General features: G+C 32.9%; 1 protein-coding gene across 1 annotated transcript; it reads left to right on the forward strand.

The window, feature by feature from the left end:
- Positions 1–833: 833 nt before the first annotated feature.
- LOC123562426 (uncharacterized) lies at positions 834–20511 on the forward strand. The gene is made up of 10 exons (XM_053550298.1): positions 834–9270; positions 10618–10687; positions 11113–11217; positions 11807–11919; positions 12381–13112; positions 13523–13706; positions 15685–15927; positions 16372–16543; positions 17267–17412; positions 17833–20511. The coding sequence occupies exons 1-10, from the start codon at positions 8830–8832 to the stop codon at positions 18045–18047; spliced, it is 2421 nt and encodes an 806-aa protein (XP_053406273.1). The 5' UTR covers positions 834–8829; the 3' UTR covers positions 18048–20511.
- Positions 20512–20636: the final 125 nt, after the last annotated feature.

Genomic DNA, 20636 nt, shown 5'->3' on the forward strand with positions numbered 1-20636 from the left:
ATCACAACGCCAAATCCCTCCTGTTGACTGTTTCAAAACATTTCAATGTGCAGGTCTATGTCAAAACATTTCAATGTGCAGGTGTATGAAATAGTGTCAAACTATCGAAAATACATCTATTGTTATGCATTTGCTTGATACTATATATCGGTTTCATTACTATAAACTGAGCATTTCCTGAAATCAAGAAGTATGTCGCGTATCGTATCTGTATGTCGTTTGGTCTTATGAGTAATGATATTATTCATGATATTGCTGCAACAAAATCAGTCATTCAACAGAAAAGGTTTTCTTTTACAAATCTGACATAAAAACATCAATGCATCACTGGTGTGCGCAAAACAAATATTGCATACCTCGTATGACGAACCTATCTGAATTGTAACTTTTCGCCAAATTTCAAACCTCAAATTTTGAGAGAACATTTCGTTTATTTGTTGTTCTTCTCGCGACATCTCACACATCAAGTGTTACTGTAAATTTCTGTCATAATTATTTTGTACATTGATGTTATAGGGTGGACGGATAGCTTAGTGGTGTGCACACTGGCCTTCCAATCCTGAGGTCGGGAGTTCGATCCCCGGCAGCTACTCGGGAATTTTCAGAAACGCTTTTCAGTGTTTCCCACCCAATTAGAGGTGTACTGGTCAGGAACCCAGGCAATCCTTGCGTGTATCAGTCCTATACACTGGGCACGTTAAAGAACCAGGCTGTGTATTAGCAACGAGCTAGGCTAAGTTAGCCGGACAAGCCTGTGTCTGATTTCTGATCTCTCTGTCGTGGGGTATTTGTTAATACCCATGTTGTACCTGAATATGTATAAAGGGCTATAAGAATACAGTTCGCAGTGTTTATTTACTTCTGGAATTACTTTAGCAACCGAACATATAATAATTGATATAAACCGATAATATCAGCAAAGAATATCATCCAAAACACAAACGCATTTAAAATGTAATAGCCATTGTCTTGAAGTCGCCACAGTGCAACAAAACCCGTACACTATCCTAGGTTTAATGTACTTAACGTTCTATTTAATCTTCTGAACTTATGTTTTATAACGTGTGTTTCATCTTTGTGATTCTGTATCAAATGACCGAGTAGGTTCTTTGCAATGTCATTTAGCATGATATGTGCATTAGTCAGGCAGAATAATATACGAGATATGGAATTGAATTGGTGACCTATAAAACCAACGTAACGTACGTGTAATTTTTAGAAAACCGCCTTTTTTTATGAAACTCGAATATATTTGGACTGCGAAATACTATACAAAATCTACAGGTAATTATTTGTATATACATTCTGTAAAAAGCACACCCAAATAAAAAATCGATAAACTACAATTTCTAACTGATGATATCTTTACAGTGATGCCGCAAGAGGCAGTTTCTCAACATCTGATACTTGGAATAGTAACAAGATTAAATCCAACAAAATTATAACGGTCATGCTTGCATGTTCAGTAAACATGCTTTATTCATATTAAAAGCATACCGATGCGATTGTTGGTGTTTTTTTCACTGAACATTGTTAGTTCTCCAAGATGGCATATATGAGTGGCGACAGTTACGTATGTCACATTTTAACTTTCCGTTGTCCACTAAAGGTCAAAATCATCAACATCTACAATAAAAGGAATCTATTGGAACCCAAAACATTTTTAGTGGAACATTAATTGGCTTGATTTATTGAGAAATATCATTTGATTTAAAAGTATTACATTTATACGTTTCGTGTCTATAGTCTGATATGTTTGCAAAAAAATCATATTTCCATCAAAATATATAAAATTAAAATTAAATTAATTAAAGTTGTTAACACAATTGGTTGATAATATCTTATCAGAAAAGAAATTTTTTTTACTAACTTTATAACTTATGAAAGCCGGTGGAAATGTAGCTAAGATAAGCTGGTTATCTTAGTCCCTTCATTTTGTATAAATCGTCATATCGGGAAAGAGTGTTACAGCAAGCCTTTTTTTACTTAGAACTGTTATATAAGGAAATGTCTAAAATCTGACAGTCAATATTGAAACATTTGAGTGCAATTTCATTCGAAGCCAATGATAGTTTCAAAGAGGGAGGGTTCCGTAATTTTCACGCACAAGGTTTATCAAATTGAGTTAGAAAGTGATATCCGTGCTTAAAGAATGAGTGCATTAAAGGCTTCAGTAGATGAAGCTTTGCCAAATTTCTGGAATACGAAATCGAAAAACAAAAAACTAGAGAGCTTACAGAAACTGGCCCAAATACAATTAGGTTAAGTATAATAAACAAAGAACATATAATACATTTACATAATTAATTAGACCTTACGTCATTTGATACAAAAACATCGCACTTTATTTCTATTCTCATACATTATGACAAGATGCCGTCTTACATCAGACTGAGAAACACTGGGCTTCTACTCTGTAATCATTTAAAGCTAATGGAAAGGTTGTTTGTAGATATTTAATCCATTTAAGTTCAGAGACATGTCTAAGTTTAGCCTTGAAACCAGGGGCCGTATTCATAAGCATCTTAAGTATACATTTTGACTTAAATTCAAGATTTTACTTAAGTTTGTTGTGATTTCAGCTTAAGGTATTGGACCCCTAATAGTAATGTTTAAAAAATGGCATTTGCTTGGTATATTCTTAAAGTTGCCCATGTTTCGCACTGTGTTGCAAATTTTAAACAACTTTTACCGTGCCGTTTTTTGTAAATTTTGTATAATTTATTGTATTTCGTCAAGCTCAAGTAGAGACAAATTTCAATGTGATGGCCACTATCTAAAACATTTGCCGAGAATTCATTACAGCATTAATTTTGATAAAAGAAACATCAAACTATTGTTAAACAATTATAAAACACAAAATAAAACTGTAAATATAATTTTTTTCTAGGGTGCCTCAAGTAAACAGATTTAATGAGACAGAATTCTAACTGCAACATTGAAACATTAAGGTCGAATCCTGTGGGTCTGTTTTGAATTTTGCTTAAAATGTAAAGGTATTTAAACTTATACTGAAAAGTAATTTATAATTATTTGTTCATTTTGTTTTACATTGTTAATTTTTAGTATTTTATACAGTAAATCATACAACGGTACTTTATCTTGTAACATTTTAATGAAAAATAAACAATAGTAACCGCATAATACACTTGTTTTGTCTTGATATTGTATATTATTGCATTTTATATCCGGGATGTAATTAATTACTTCTTTTGGCGGAGGAAGTCCAAATGGGTCAAAGTACAAAGTATTAAAGTAACAAACCCAGTGTGTTCCAGACCCAACAGAGTCGTCCAAATTTATAATTCCACATTCTTTATTTAATTTTGTTTTTGGTAAATTATTTCTACTAAATACACCCCTAAAGTTTTTAATTTTCAATTGTTTAACCCATTGTTCAATTTCAAAGTGAGAAATAGGTTTGTTTAAAAATTTTATTTTTTTTTACTATAGGAATTCGTCTGTAAGGTCTCCGTTGAGAATCAATATGTATACCTTTACCGCTTAACAAAGATGTAATCAAAGGTATTCCAAGACTAGCAGCCAACATGCCTAAAAACCCACCGTCTTGTTTTTGTTTTTGTGTTAATTTAATCACTCCAGATCCCACTAGTTGTTTTCTTTGATTAACTGTAAGATATGGTGTTATCATGTTATCATGTTTCTCTTATCATTAGCTACCGAAATCATACCATTTCCAAGTATTTTACTAACACTAGTACTGGCAAGTCCTGACAAAGCGCCGATGCCTAGAGGAGCTAATATTTTTGGAGCTATTTTTGCTGCCATTGGAAGAATTGTTTTTCCTATTAATCCAGCCAAAGCTCCTAAAAATCCTCCATTTTGACCTTGACTGGACATTTGCTTTTTGGAAATTGTAATTTCTAATCCCTTTTTGTTTTTAATAGATTTTTCAATTTGATTAATTTGTGTTTTTGTTAAAAGCAAAGGAAAGTTTCCACGTAATTGTTCATGTTTTAATCTAAAAGTATGTGGAATTTTGTCATTGTAAGCTTTTGCTAAGTTTTTCTTTTGCCCATCTGTTAAATTTACATTATATTCAATATAATTTGATACCATTATATATTAAATTTATATTTTATTTAAACAATAACAAGTTCATTTCTAACAGGATTTATTTCAACTGTTTCTTCGTACAATACAATTGCGTAAACACGGATATTAGCTGCTGGCGGAATATTTGATTTAACTGTTAATGTAATATGCTTAGGATCTTCTGCAGTTATTTCCTTTTTAAATTCTAAGTTAAAATGAACAAATCCAAACAAATTTTGAAAATTAAGTTACTTAAAGTCTATTTAAGAGTAGTTTCATTATTTTGTTTATAATAATAATTAAGAACATCTTCATAAATTCTAGGTATACTTGTATATTCCGTTTCGGGATAAAAACACCGTTATCAACTTCAAGACGGCAAGATTCCAACATACAATTATTATTTGCTGCATTAACTTTAAATGTATCTAATAAATGTGGGTTATGTTCTTGTGAATTACTTTTATCAGGTCGTTGTAAATAAACAAACACATGTTCGGGTTTTGTTACACCAACTGTTATTCTAAAAGTTATATTATTCTGTTGTGTATCTGTTGACTGTGTTATCATTTCTCGGAGATATTTCAACCCCTCGCATTCTTATATCTTTCAGAAATTAAATTAAGTCCATAATCATTAAAAATTAAACGTGGAACCCACAAAATTAATTTAGTTACAATTACCCTACCTGCATCAGCAGCATTAGCTCTGTAAATTAATTCATCATCATTTGTTAATTGTAATGTTATTTGTATTTGACTTGGTGGTAACATGTTTTGTTCCAAACCCTGAAAAAATGAATAATTATTTAATGGAATTTTAGCATTTACATTATTACCACCCTGGATTAATACCTTTCTTGATTGAAAAAACCTTTATTATATCCAGCTTGGTCATCCCTACTTTCAGCACTGGCGGTTTTATCTAAATAAATAAATTCGTTTGTTCCAGTTGATTCTGCATAAGCATTAGATAGTTCAACTAAATTTTTTACATTTATTACCTTATATAAATTATTACAATCATAGACAATTTTCCATTTTGTTTAACTATTAGCTGAACAATTATTGAAGCTGCATTATTAATTAACTCCTTGGGGCCGAAATGCGACTAAAGGCGCTATATTTTCTACCCCGGTAGCGTCGATATCCGACTATACGCGCGTTATCAGGACTCCCCAGGACGGCGATTGACGAGTATAGTCGCGGCACCGAGATCATGCTGATTGCGTCACATACTTTTTAATTTTTGATAATCTTGATAAAAGCAAAATTATTTTGCATACCGGCTATTATTTTTTAGATGTTATAATTATTAATTATGCAAATAATTAGTTTCCTTGTTAAAATAAATGTTTGTAAATATGCGGTAAAAGAAATAAAAAAGACGGACTCCTCTGTGTTTCGTTCATACTGTATTTCAAAAGATTAAAATAATGTCGGCTGCCAGAGATTTTTCTTACATTGAAGAAAATATTTATTATCATGCTGATTTTGACATATCAATTCCGTCGGATGATGATTCCGACGATGAAATTTCATTATCAGAGAAATGGATGGTCGGAAAATGTTAAGTTTTAGAAAGCTGAAAGATTCGTACACTTACATCGCATTAAATTCAAATGCATAAAAATAACACAGCAAAACATGTTTCATACATAAAAATGTGTGTAAATAAACGCTTTTTGCAAATTTAATAATTCTTCAAAGATGGGTGTAAATATTACAACTTAACTGTCTCAGTGCGTGTCACACAACGTTTGTGTACATAATTAGTAATTAATTTACATCAAAATAAACCATCGATATCACTCAAAAATTGGTGTTAATTTTGAGTAATGCCGATGTAAATACTCTGTGTTAATAATGTATTTCTATTTATTGGAATTTAATGTGTTTACATGTGAAAAAAAGTAATAAAATCGGAAATGTTCAAATATTTATTAAACGCAATAGGTGTTTAAAAAATGGTAAATGTTTCGAAGTGAAATTATTATTCTATTTGCCAGTATTTGGATATAAGTTACGGACGAAAGTGGATATATATAAATATGTATTCAAACTAGGAATATTTTATAAGTATAGTTTGATTTACACCCATGTTAATAATATTTCCGTACATGATTTCAATTGACTGCATGCGAGTGTGATTATGATAAGATCAGATAATGTTCTTCGACGTCAGGTGGTAATTCTTTTCTCGCCGCAGCATGTATATTGTGATATCGGCCTCAGGGAGTTAAAGCAATTTGATCTCCATCAGCATAATTATTACCATTAGCAAGTTTATTAACTTTAAAACTTACTTCAAAATAACCATTAAACCAATCAAAATATGAACTTCTATCATTAATTGTACAGTGATATCCACTTTTTTGTTGTTTAACAGTATTACCCAGGACGGATATTAAAGGTGTATCTAATTGAACAGGAGTTAGTTCGTATCTTTCACAATATTGTTTTGTTCTAAACATGTATATTATATATATTTTTTTATTTTTTATAAATTAATCTGTTAATACGTTTACGCGTTATTTGAATTTGTTTTTTGTAATTCCTTAGCAATTAAATTACCAACAGCAGTACGAGCCTGAGGCTCATAGGGAGGCTTGACCGGAGGAGCAGGTGTTACAGGTTTTTTTTTAAACTTTTGCTTTTTTTCTGTAATTTTATTAGCAGCTAAATTTCCGACTTCCGTTCCAATCTTTTTTGTTCCACTTTCAAGTGCAGCTTTTCCTGCTGTTTCCAGAGCTTTCTTTCCAGCAGATGCAACAGAAGATGAAAACAAATTTGTTAAAGTATCAAAGATGCCTGTGCCAGAGATGGAATCTCTACCAGTTTTTATTATTTCTTCTCCGGTTTGAGCATCAACATAAATAAATATTCCTTTATTTTTATCATAAACTTTCTTGTACATTATATATTAATTAATTTCTTTTAAAATTAATGTAAAACTTGTTTCAACCTCATTAAAATTGATTATTCTACCGAATACGTCTGTAATATATATTCTAATTGAATTTATAACATTTTTATTAATTTCAGAATATCCGACTCTGTTTGGTTCTTTTGTAAACGGATAAGCTCTTGTTAAATCTGCAGTACTTAAAGCATAGATAATATCACTAAAATTACCATCAACAAGTGAACTATTTATAAGATCACAATGAATGTAAATTGTATCCATAGAGTTAGTTATATTTGGTGTTGTATTTCCCCATTCAGTATTTCTCAAAGCTTTTTTCTCAAATCCAAGCAATGTATGAAAATTTGACATTCTTAAATCCAATATAAAATTATCTTTAATTGAAATTTATATCTGAAAACTACTTAAATCAAATTCCAAACTTATTGGGGCAATGTCTGATTTATCAAATTCAAAATCACCATTATTTTTTTAATGTTTCCCTTATATAATTATTAATGTCTGTATAACTGTAGGAACCATTTGTAAATATAATATCTTTCCAATCTTTACCATTATTATAACGAATTCTTGTATTATCATATTCATCACTAATATTATGCCAAGAATAAGTCATTGTATTTATACTATCCAAACCGATAACGTAAGTTTTATTTTTGTCTAAAATTAAACGGCGACTAAATCTGATTGTAAAATCACTCTGAGTATTTTTGTTATCATCTTTAACTGTTTCAGAACTTAAGACTATATTTTGTTCCATTTATATATTCAAGAAAAATAATTTTTATATAACATTTAATGTTTTTCTGGTAACAATTTATTTATTTTTAATAGTTCATCAATTATGCTAATACCTTCATTTTTCAGTTCTTCATTATTATTTCCAGCATCAGTTGAACCACAAATAAGTTCTAAGTCATTAACCAATTCTTCTGGATTACATGGACAAAGATTTGAATTAAAACCTTCTCCTCTAATTACATTTTTAAATTTCATAGATCTTTTATTGATAGGTAATCCTGATTTTTCTGTTAATTCTTTGAATATTTTTCTAGAAAGTATTGTATATTTTTATTATTGTTATATCTTTTATTAATCAAATCAATTAAATCATTATCTACCATAACATTAATAACTTCTTTTCCAGTGTTTTTATTTTTTGCAACCAATTTGTTTTGACTATAAAGTTTATTAAGATCAATAATTAAATTACCATATTGTCCATTTGGTAAAACTTTATATGGATTATGATATCTTATTCCCTTTCCAAATACCTCTGAGTCTTTAATCACTTTTGATAAACGTTCATTGTATTGTCTAAGATTTTCTCTGTCTGATTCTAACTCCGAAACATACTCGCCTGCAGCCATAGGTTCTGCATCTGTAAATTCAATTATTTCATCTGGTTCTTCTCCGCTATATTTATTTATATCATGAGTAAAGTTCTTTAAATTCTTGGTAACCTCTTTTTTTTGATAATACATCTTTATTGATATTTATATCTGAATTTGCCCCAAATTCTTCTGATTCATCATTTGTTGGTACCGGTTTTTCGGATATTCCCATCTTTTCTCTTCCATAATCTTCTAATTTCTGAAATTCATCCTGTTTAAAGGTCATAAGATCGAAAAAATGAAAAAAAACCTGATTTTAACATATTTTTTTGATCACGGCATGATAATGTAATAAAAAGCTTAATTCAGATCATGCGTTTTTATTTTTGTTGCTTTTAATGACATTTTTATTGCTGTCGTGCCCAGGTGCGAGAAATCCTGACTGACTTACTTCCCTTGACCATGCACAGATGACGTCATCTGTTCATACTCGTTGATTGGCTGAAAACGTATCATGCGACCTTTAACCCGCGCCATATTGTATTTTTTTACGGGAAACGCTATCGCTACTCATCGACTCTGTGGAAAAATTGGATTATTAAGGAAAGTAATGGCTAAATGTGTTGTTGAAGGCTGTGGGGCGACTCGCAGGAATGGAATTTCACTCCATTCGTTTCCTAAGGTGCCAGATCTAAGGACAAAGTGGTTGAATTTCATTGGGAAAAGTGAAGTTGCCAAGTCGGCAAGAATATGTGAACTTCATTTCGATGAAAAACAGTTTGAAAGGAGTCCGGCCCTACTTAAAGCAGTGGGACAGACCTCATGTCTTGTTAGACTAAGGAAAGAATCTGTACCTTCATTAGTGTCCTCTGTTTCGGAAGCAAAGCGGAAAGTTGACTCGCAAACCGTTGCGCATGATTCTGCACCAGAAGTAAAAAAGAGAAAATCATTGGAGGTAAATATTTTTTCTTCACAGTTCGTTAGATATTTAAGAAGTGTTACTGCTTCATTTTGATACATATGAACAATTGATTACCCTCTGAATAGCAGAGAATATTACCAGTCAAAAAAAAAGATTCGACGTTCAGATTGTTGAATATTAGTGACTGGCAATCTAAGTTTATCCCTCAACTAAAGGACCAAAATAATGGAGGATAAATCACAATACACAGTCATGTAAAATTATTGGTTTTATTGCTTGTGCATATTTTTGTGTATGCATGGTAAATGGAATTGAATCACCTTTTGATACACTTTAAATTTAATTGAATTGATGGCCAATTCGTGAAATAATCTGCATTTCAACATATTGCATGTTAAGCGTCAGCAGTGATGAAAATTTCATTGGAAATTGCTGCCACTATTTTTGTTTTTCAAGTATTTAACGCGAGTGGGGAAATTTCCCGTATGCAAAAATATCTCGATATATCGTAAGATCGGGTCAAATTAATTGGCCTATACTTTGAAGTGACCAGGTGTCTGGCAACAGGATCTCTGGCTCAAGACCCGGAGTCCTGAGGTCTGGTAATCAGTACACACATATGTCACCAGTGTGTAAAGTAATTACTGGTAAAAGCTTAGACTAGTTGTCTTGAAGTTGCTGGTACAAGTTTTATTTTATGATTTTATTTATTCGCGTTTATTTATAATCCAATGTAAATTTGAATATGAAATTTTAACAACAATTTATGGTAGTTGTTTACTCAAGCATTAAATTAATCCGACATTCCCGTGAAAAAAACTGGAATTTGATAAATGTTTCCAATTACGGGATGCAAATTGCTATTTATCATTTATGTATTGTATTTTTCCCGGGATTATTTCTGTAAAACGACAAACGATATATGAGAACAAAATTAATAAGATATCGTCTATCGTTTTTTTATTAGTTTAGTCTCCTCTTTGTAAATACCGTTTAATCCATATTGATTACCGGACTGCTAGCCACTGCCAATAATGTTTTCGGATGATATACATTCAAAAAAGGTCAGTACGGAAATTAAATGTTCCATGTCTACATGAATTTATTATCAAGGATGTGAATATAACATAGACATCGGTTTTTGTACATATACAAGAAAACGCTCCCAAATGATTCCCAATCAGAAATTTTTATGCATGTTTAAGTTCAGACATGACGGAAGTTCCAGAATAAATACTGTCAATTATGATCATGCTGGTTCAAATCAGAACATTTCAGCGAGCATGTAAGGATCCGATGAAAATAGTCGAGCAGATCTTACCTTTAGTTATTGTGGATTTTGATAACAAAATAAGACAGTTTGATGTTTATGGTTTTCAGGTTGAGTATGTGGCTCGAAAAACCGGAAATGACGAAGCTGTGAGTGAACATGGTTGTCAGAGTTCTCAAGGTATTTATTCACAATAATGAATATTAGTCTTTATAAAATTTATTTACCCGAATTAAAAAGTGACCCGCCAACTTTGATTCAATCACTTGAGATGCAGTCAGATAATAATCGTCTATTTTAAATCTTATTAGTTGTGTTGCATATTTCTCATTTATGACTAATGAGACAAATTCTGATGTTAAATTTGAAGAGGACATCTTTGGAATAAGCAGCTCATAGAGTAAAACAACAGGACTTTTCAAAATTAAAACCACAAAGTTTTCAACAGGGCAAAAAAAGACACTTCTTATCAATTTAAAGAGGACGTTTCCTATTGAAAATTGCAACAGAATGGAAATTTTACACTATCAAGATTTGTGCAAAAATGCTGATCAGTGCTGTATTTTCATTACAACACATGTACCTTTGTTCCTGAATAATTACAGATGTAGCAGCACAGGCTGAAGAAGATGATACAGATAGACTGTGTGAACCAGACATACCAGTATATGATACATCACCTGTGGACATTCAGTCTCTAATGACTCTAGGTAAGCCATATGCTGTAAAAAAAATCAACAATCACCAATATAAAATGAGTTGTTGATGGCGATAGTAAACTTGCTCTGACACAGACACATGTAACAAAACACTAAATATGTTGTCGCGCTGAAATATTGTGTATTATCATTATTTTTACATAGTATTGGTGTACATGTACCACTTACATGGAGACGACCCTGTACTTAAATTCGAATCACAAACTTTAAAAACGCTACCATAAATATACATAGAGAATTGTCTCACAGTATGTCCGGTTAGAAATATGAACAGATGTTCAAACAAATCTAAATAATTACGTGAAAATCAAATAGAATGTAAAATAGAATGTTAACTTGGTAAGAAAGGGTGGTTGGATTATTGACTACCCAAAACAAATATCACAATTATCCTTAAAAAAATAAAATTAGGCCACATTTAAAAAAGTCTTTGTTTGCTGTCTCCCAACTCTACTTTTTGAAGCAGCATTTTAAGTGGGTAGGTAGGGAGACAGCAAACAAACATATTTTTAATTTTGGCCTTATTTTCAAACATAATACATGTTTTATGATATAAGATGTCTTTTTTCTTTTTAAATAGCTGGCACTTCCAACGGACCAGTAGATGAGATATCATCGGGTGTGAGTACATGTAAGAGCAAAAAGAAGACTGAGATGTTTTCTGTGCAGTGCCAGGTTCCATATAACCTTGTTGTAAGTTGTACATTTTTATTCCCCTGCTTTTATGTGTCAGGGTGGGGCATACAGCATTGCTGCTGTCTGTGTAGCCCCATATCTTGTGTCACCCACCTCCCACACTATTAGCCGGATTTGATTCAAACATTCACAAATGAATAAGCTTGATGTGCAGATGACCATAAAAAAAGGATATATTCATTATTCTGCGACCATTTTTACCACAGTTACAGTTTTTGATAGTTTTGCTGTATATAGAAAGCTGTTCAACGCCCACCTCCTCCAACATTATTAGCCTGATTTACTTCACAGATAAAAATGCTTGATGAAGTACTATTGATAGAATATATGCTTGAATGTTTCTCAGATTAAGAACCTTCGTGAGAAAACAACCATAAATAATGTACTTTTCATTTGGCTACTATTTCGATAGTTATGACCATTAATTATTATTATTCTCTCTCTTTTTCTTTCAACAGAAACGCAAGCATGCAGCTGTCCAAGAAAATCCCAAAATGTGTACTAGAGAAGTACAGACTGATGTGGTTCTTTCGGTACCAGAAGCAGACAGGCGTGATATGGACTCTACATTACACAGTAGTATGTACTCCTACAAATCGAAGGAAGACCCAGAATGGCTGCCACTGGATGACAGTACTTTAAGTGAGCAAAGTTTTCAGCAAGAACATGTAAATGAAGCTAAGGAGAGAAAATTCATTGTGTTTGAAACAGAACTAGATAAGTTGTTCAGGCTTTGTAGGAAATGTAATAGAGAATTGATCATGGAAAAATATGTCAGTGGTACTTTTGTAAAAGTCACAACAACGTGTTCCACTTGTGTTGAGAATGAGGAGTGGTCAAGTCAGCCAATGTCTGGTAGCATGGCATTTGGGAATTTAATTCTAGGTGCCGCAATTCTGTTCTCGGGACTGAGCCCAGGTAAGGCCCTTAAAATGATGGCCTTTGCTGGAATACAGACTTTTTGTGAACGCGCATTCAGTGTATATCAGAGGATTTACTATGTGCCGAGTGTAATGTCAGTATGGACCTCACACCAAGCTCGTTTGGCTGACACAATTAGTAAAGCTGGTAGAACAGTTAAACTAGGTGGTGATGCACGGTGTGATTCGCCTGGACATACAGCAAAATATGGGTCATATAGTGTTATGGACTTAGAAACAAACAAGATACTGGATTGTCAGTTAGTGCAGGTAATCATATCGTTTGCATGTTTGTCTAGGTACATGTACATTTCACTTGATTAATCATAATCTGCTAAGTATTTCACTCCTGCTGTAATTTATATTTGTTTAATAAAAATTAATTTACCACAACTTTAAACAATTTTTAGAGATATGCTCTATTTTAAAGTCTGTTAAAAATGGCACTTAACAGAAACTTGTTCTTGACTGTCATTGTGATAAAATTGAGATTATAATTCATAGTGTAATAAAATATAACTGTATGCAATAACAGAGAGTCCTTAGTTGTACATATGTCAGAACATCTAAAAATCTGATTTATTTATTTCAGTTACTGCCTAAAGGTTGTAGGATAAAAGAGAGTGTAATTTATATTTGTTTCAATTTTTCAAGTTCTAACATTTCATTTTCTTTCATAGAGTAACGAAGTGAAGAACTCGTACTGGATGGAGTTGGAGGGATTAAAGCGTTGTTTACGTTATATGTCAGATGTGGGTATCCGTGTGTCTCACCTTGTTACAGATAGGCATGTGCAAGTGAAAAAGTACATGAGGGAACAGCCAACAATTAGACATTGGTTTGATGTGTGGCATGTCGCAAAAGGTAACTTGATTAATATTTTAAGGAGGTAGGTTACCTTCATATTTCTATGTGCGCATGTCCAACCGGAAGCTAACGTGACGATTTACGACGACGTTTACGACAAACTAAATGTGTTTGTATATTCATTCTTCTGAAAACAAATCATGAACTTGTCTTCGATCTGATGCTTTATGGTTTAATAATGCAGAAATAATGAATAAATTGCCGCAGAAACGCTTCAAAACAATGTTGTCTTAAAATGACGTCATTGACGTCATGACGTTACGTGTCAGTTACCGCGCAAAATTAATAGCTTTTATCTTGAAAGTACGTAATTCTGTACATTTTCTTTATTTTAACTATTTTCAAATAACCATTATTTGCTGAAATATTTTTTATGAGTCTTTTGCTCAGAATAATAATCAATATTTTGCTTCTTTTATGTAGTTATATTGAAATGTTATGCGGAATGTAAGAAAATGGATGATGGCAACCAATGTTATTTGGAATATAGTTGGGTGAAAGGTTACTTGTTACGGCCATTTTCAAATAAAAAGTCTAGCAGTTTGATTTGTAATACCTATTTTTCAGGTTCCATTGATAATTTGTTACTTACATACTAAAACTAAGATCTAAAATTGTTCAAATTTCAGTAGAAAATTGTGGTTTCTTGAAATGAATTGATGTTACCATGGAAACGAAGCCCGTGACCTATGTATCTAAATGTAAAATTCAAAAGCGTTGACACTGGTCTATTTAAGAAACACAGCTTCGGCTTTTTATTTTCATTTCAACAATATCCATGAGAATAATAGCAGCACGCTGAACGATTTTTCCATGAAAAATGGCAGACGAGGGGTACTGCTGTACGTATTCTAAGCTGTGAAATTTGTTTGAATAAATGCAAATAACACGAAAATGTAACCTACGTTAGAAATAATATGTTTTAAAGCTACATCAACTAGAAAGACAATCTTATTCAGTATTTTTTTTTAAGAAATTACGACAAACAGCAAGATATAAGCTATTTTAAACATCTCTGTTGCCATGGTTACTTTAAAATTTAAGAAAAATAGGGTACCATGTAAAGTGCTTGGTATTTTGCTAATAATATTACCCAAATATTTCATGTTGGTCATTAACAGAATGGCACTGAAGCCGTCGAAAACCCCTATTTTTATACATAGTTGTTTAAAAATGAGAGAAAATGCGTTACCATGGAAACACGAGCCCCGCGACATATACATTTTAAGCTTATATTAGGAAGATAACGTGCATACCAGTAAAATTATCAATTATGCAGACTTCTACGGATATCAATGAAACTAAAATACACTGAAAAGTGTTAAATATCCGTATTTTCCTTCTTCTTTCAATATGAAATACCTTTGGAGGGTCATGTTCTTCAAACCTGGATAAAAATTGAACTTGAAGGGACAGGGACAAACGAAATTTAGATTGTAGCAGTTAAACCTTCATATTACACGAAATACAAAAACATGCTGCGGTTCAACTAATTTGAATTTACCCTTGTAACAAGGTATCCTACCTCCTTAAAGTTAAATAACGTGTAAACAAGAATACTTCTATTCAATAGGAAAATAGATTTTTAAAGGTCACCGTATTCTGGGCAGAGTATAAAATCTGTGTAAACTCCATAACTGTTTATTATAAGCTGAACTGTTCAGGACATTTCTACATAAAACGTATCAGGGTTAATATCGCTGACAAAAATTTTGATGCCAACTTAAATCATTTAAAGGACATCACTACACCCAATTATGGTATTTGTACCGGAGCGGGCTTCCTAATAAAAAAAATCACAACTCGCATTGTAGTAAGACTGGAACCACAAGAATAATATTGGTACGACAGCACTTTGGACCATCTTGCTTGCAATGAGCAGTATTCACGCAACCTGTCCACATTATCATAAATGGCATTTCATACATCATAGTTGGATATCTCATAATAGTTCCTTTTATATGCACTTTTACAGGAATTTTCAAGAAGCTACAAGCTGTGGGGAAAAAGAAAGGCTGCGAGAAAGTTCAGCAATGGGCCCGCTCCATAAGTAACCACTTATACTGGTGTGCTGCTTCAAGTGATGGTGATGAGCAACTCCTAACAGACAAGTGGTTGTCCATACTAAATCATATACCAAATATCCATACTGGTCATGGGGAAAGATTTCCAGAGTGTTTACATGATATCCTAGAAGACAGGCTTTGGATGAAAAAAGGTTTTTTATAAAATCATTATATGTCATACAGATTTTGTAGTCGGTGCTGAAGAAAGTAGAATCTAGTTTTTCAGGCTAAAAATTGACATTGCCTAAGTACACTCATCTAGGTCATAAAGAGTACTGAAATAAATATTTTTTTTATTTGTATCTTTTGATTTATTAACACAACCTGTTTTATTTCCTGTCAAACAAAAATTGAAACTGTACCTTGTCGATATATGACGTTTTTGTGCCGATTTGCCGTAAAACACAACTTATTTATGAAATTGTGTACTACCATGCAATACATGCCCTGTTTATATGTCAAAAGTATTATGTCACCGAGTCAAAAGTGAAAGGGACCTGCTGGAAAAGAAAACTACACAAAACAGGCAGGTGCATTGAAGGCTTCTGCACCAACTTGATGTTTAAAGTTTCTTATTGCCTTCCTTTGTTTTTTAGGTTACAGACCCTATCAGGAGACATCAAAAATAGTTGCCAGTAAGCACTTGTTGAAAGATATAGGCAAATTGTCACCGGCTGAGCAGACATCATCTTTAGAAGCGTTCCATAAAGTTGTCTGTCAATTTGCTCACAAGTTTGTCCATTACGACCATCCACAGATGGAAGCAAGGTACCGTGGCTTTTAGAAAACTTAAAATATGTAATACATAGAGGATATTACATGAGTGTCTTTTCACATTGAATTTATAAAACAAGTTGAATAAAATATTGAAATGCGAGGCTCTGCCGAGCATTTTATCAATTTTATTCAATGAGTTTAATAAATTGAATGTGGAAAGTCACACGTTACATCCTATTTATCACACGTTAGCTTTCCTGTCAAGACATCAAAAAATCCACTTTCTTTAGTTTTACTACAAAAACAAGTCAGTCTGTCCAGCGTCTCCTATACTATAAGACGTTGATGTCGAAGCTTTATTACACCAGTGTTATTAAACTCCTGCGACGTCAAACATGTGATATCAGTAAAGAGTAGGATTTTTGATGCATTGCTGTTGTCAGTATTAAGCAACTCATGAAGGAAAGATGGGAATGGTTACATTTCTTTGACTGATCTACAAATTCTCTGCCAACTATAAAACAAGAGAGACTTTTAAAAAAATTCATATTAAGAGCTTAGGTCATATTTGTCAGCTAGGGGTATAAATGTTGTTTTGGTTCAGCAATGCTGAATGCATAGTTGCATCTAGAAATATAAATATGAGTTTTATTTTACTTCAATTTTCAAATAGTAAGCTCATAGATATGATGAAATTTTATATAAGGAAACATTAAAAAAGCCAAAGCAAAAACAGTTATAGTAGTATTGATACATGAGAATACCTTTTTACAGGTTGTGCATTGCCTCCCTACATTTCAATGAAAATGCCAACCGAGCACAAGCAACAAAGAAAGATGGATCACTGCAGTTTTCGGTATCATATCCTAGAGGTCGGGACACAGGTGTTGCTAAAGAGGTCAAGGTTGAAATGACTTATGGTATGTAAATTGATGTTTTAGCAGTACTACTATAAATCAGATAAAAGACTATGCATACACAGTAAACATGTATAGGGCATTAAAAAAGTAATGAAAGCATTGCAGAGACCATACACATTTTAAATCACCTTTTGTGAAACATAAATACTATTATTGTTGACTTTGGTTAAGCTTTGAAAGTATCATTAGTAGCAGTCTTGGAAGACCAAGAACCGTAACTCTTCCCATACATATTGCTTCACTTCAAGCACAGAAGACCGCTGTCACCCACATGCTATGACATTTTGACTAGCTTCTTTAACAACCAGAGCTGTCATTGCATTTTCAGTCTAAATATGGGAGTTCTTTTTATCAAATGCTATTCCTGTGATCATGTAAACATGTTTAGTGCGGATGTATTTATAATATCTTCTTTTACAGATTATGTAGATGAACTGATGGCAGAAGTTCTGTTCTGCAGGGAAACCGCAGAGACCCACAGTGTTGCACTAGAGCGTCGACTACAAGATGAAACTTCATGGCCCAGTGCAGGAGACGGAAGTAGGGTTTGCCCAGTTCCATTAGCACAGAGCACCCCGTACAAGCAATCAAAGACTGAGTTAATTCAAAACAGGATATCTAGATTTAATCATTAGTTATGTTAAATGCATAGTGCATACAGCTGAAAACAGACGTCATTTGCCTGTTGTCGCATTCTGGAGGGACTTACTTATAGTAGGAACTGTTAACTACCGGACTGTATTTCTGTAGTGTAACCATTTCACAGTTGTAAATGAAAATATTGTCATATAATATTGTCACATAAAATGTGTAGATCATTGATCATATTTTTCATATATTTCCCTCTGATTTATGAGCTCTGCCAGTTTTCATTAGATGCAATGTCATAGGAAATATTACAAGTGTCCACATTTTGTATGGACATACTTATGTCAAGGTTAGAAATTCATGTTGCTCTTGTGTAAATGAAAACACCAGATAATGTACAAAATATCATGCTTTACAAAGATTTGTTTTCCTTTCCATATGCCAGTTTTACCAATACTGTGTTTTCCTATAAATGATGCGGTGTTTATCAATCATGCAGAATTACAATGACTAGACTAAACAAAAATACTTGTTTTTGGTATCTATTGCATATATAATCACTATTTTCAATTAGACTTTCTTACATTTACAACAGTCTTGCTTATTTTTGTGACAGGTTTTATAGATAGTTGATTGCACTGCCTAGTAGCAGTATGTCTGTAACATGAGTCTAAATTTAAGTAGTATGATATGATTCTTGCTGTTGGAAAAGTCCAAAGCAATACATTTAGGAACCATTTACTGTAAATATTTTTCTCTAGTGTAAATTTTCATCTTTATATATGTTTGAATCATTTATTCTTATATGAATACTTTTGAACATGCCCTGTTGGTCACCTGTATTAAGCAGTCATTTGACTCAAGTAGCCTATTGGCAAACTGCCTGACATTTAGCTTTAAAACTTTTATCGCAAGCAAAAACCAGGTCAATATGTCTACGGTCACACATAGCAGCCAAAGTTCAAATTCAGGAATGACTTTGTCCGGAATATTTCTGAGGGATTTTGATGTTACTTGGCACAAATGTTCACAACAATGACGCAACCATGTTGTCAAACTTTCTTAATTTTGTTTTACTATAAATAGCTTATATTGTAACTTTTATTACTGACTGTAGCGAAAAATCAATACCACTTTCCTGTGTTGCAGCATGCATGTTAAAATGTTAAGCTGTATTTTGGACTTTTGTTCTTTAGAATAATTTTTTGTCGAGCCTGCTTGCGGAAGCGAAGACATAGTTGTTCAACTGGCTGTTCGGTGTATGTGCTTGCGTCCGTCCGGACCATAACTTTGACATGCATGGAGCAATCTTGTTTATTTTTGGCATGAATGTTAACCTCAGTGAGACGGAGTGTTGCGCAAACTGCAGGTTCCTATCCTTCAGGTCAAGGTCACACTTAGAGGTCAAAGGTTAAATTCAATAATGACTTTGTCCGGAGCATTTCTTCTTCATGCATGGAGGGATTTTGTTGTAACTTGGCACAAATGTTCACAACCATGTGACTGAGTGTCATGCACAATACCCTGCACCCTAGGTCAAAGGTCAAGGTCACACTTAGAGGTCAAAGGTCAGATACAAGAATGACTTTGTCCGGAGCATTTCTTTTTCATGCATGGAGGAATTTTGGTGTGACTTGGCACAATTGTTCACTGTCATGAGATGGAGTGTCATGTGCAACAGGCTAGAATAACTTCCCTTTGTTGTTATTATAAATAGCTTATTTTGTAACTTTTTTATTACTGGTCGTAGGGAAAAAATCAAGACCACTTTTCTGTAGTACAATATGCATGTTACAGCCAATTTTGAGGTGTTTTTTGACCTATCTCTACTGGAAAGGATTTTTGTGTGGCCTTAGACAGCTGGCGGGCTCGACATGTTGCCCGTGGGCATCTAGTTTAGGATTTAACTTCTCTTTGTTGGTACTATAAATAACTTGTATAACTTTTTACAATTGGATAGTGTAGGCCGGCATATATTGCGACATTCTTGTTGGACTTAATGTAGGCTGGCATAAACATAACATTCTGACACTCTTGTTGCATTTGATAAACAGTTAGAATTTTCATACCAGTCCATATTTTAATCATATGGCTTTGAAACTTTTACCACTTATTAACCTACATGACTATGACAAGGACATGAGCTCAGCTATGGCCCTTTTTGACATATAAATTAGTTAAATTTCGCATACCATTCCATATTTTGTCTGAAATTTTTGATATACTGCTCTGAAACTTCTAACACTTTACTAAAGGGTTACATAGCTGTTAATGTGGGTCACTAGATTTAAGTCTCATTTGTTTGGATCTTCTTGAAACTTTTTTGTTTATGTACATAGATAATCAATATTGGCCAAACTAACTCCCTTGTATATAATAATGGTACGTGTTTCAGAATGTTATTACCTTATTATCTTGTATATTTTATAACATTATATGTCAGACTGTGATTTATGGACACATATATATCTACAATATTGCTGTGATTTTGATGTAGTAAACTGTGAAATTTTTAAATGTGTTATTTCTCTTTATACTTGATGCAGATGTGTAATCCTGGCATGGACCCAGCTTATTTCAAAGGATGATTTGACACATTTTGATAGCAATACCCCCACAAAACTGGTGTGGGGGGT

This window comes from Mercenaria mercenaria, chromosome 8 (genome assembly GCF_021730395.1).
Source record: "Mercenaria mercenaria strain notata chromosome 8, MADL_Memer_1, whole genome shotgun sequence".
NCBI lineage: Eukaryota > Metazoa > Mollusca > Bivalvia > Venerida > Veneridae > Mercenaria > Mercenaria mercenaria.

Coding starts and splice junctions, on each gene's coding strand:
- LOC123562426 (XM_053550298.1), top strand. CDS start 8,830: ATGCGACCTTTAACCCGCGCCATATTGTATTTTTTTACGGGAAACGCT. Junction 13,113..13,522: donor TGGATTGTCAGTTAGTGCAG/GTAATCATATCG, acceptor TTTCTTTCATAG/AGTAACGAAGTGAAGAACTC. Junction 13,707..15,684: donor TGTGTGGCATGTCGCAAAAG/GTAACTTGATTA, acceptor GCACTTTTACAG/GAATTTTCAAGAAGCTACAA.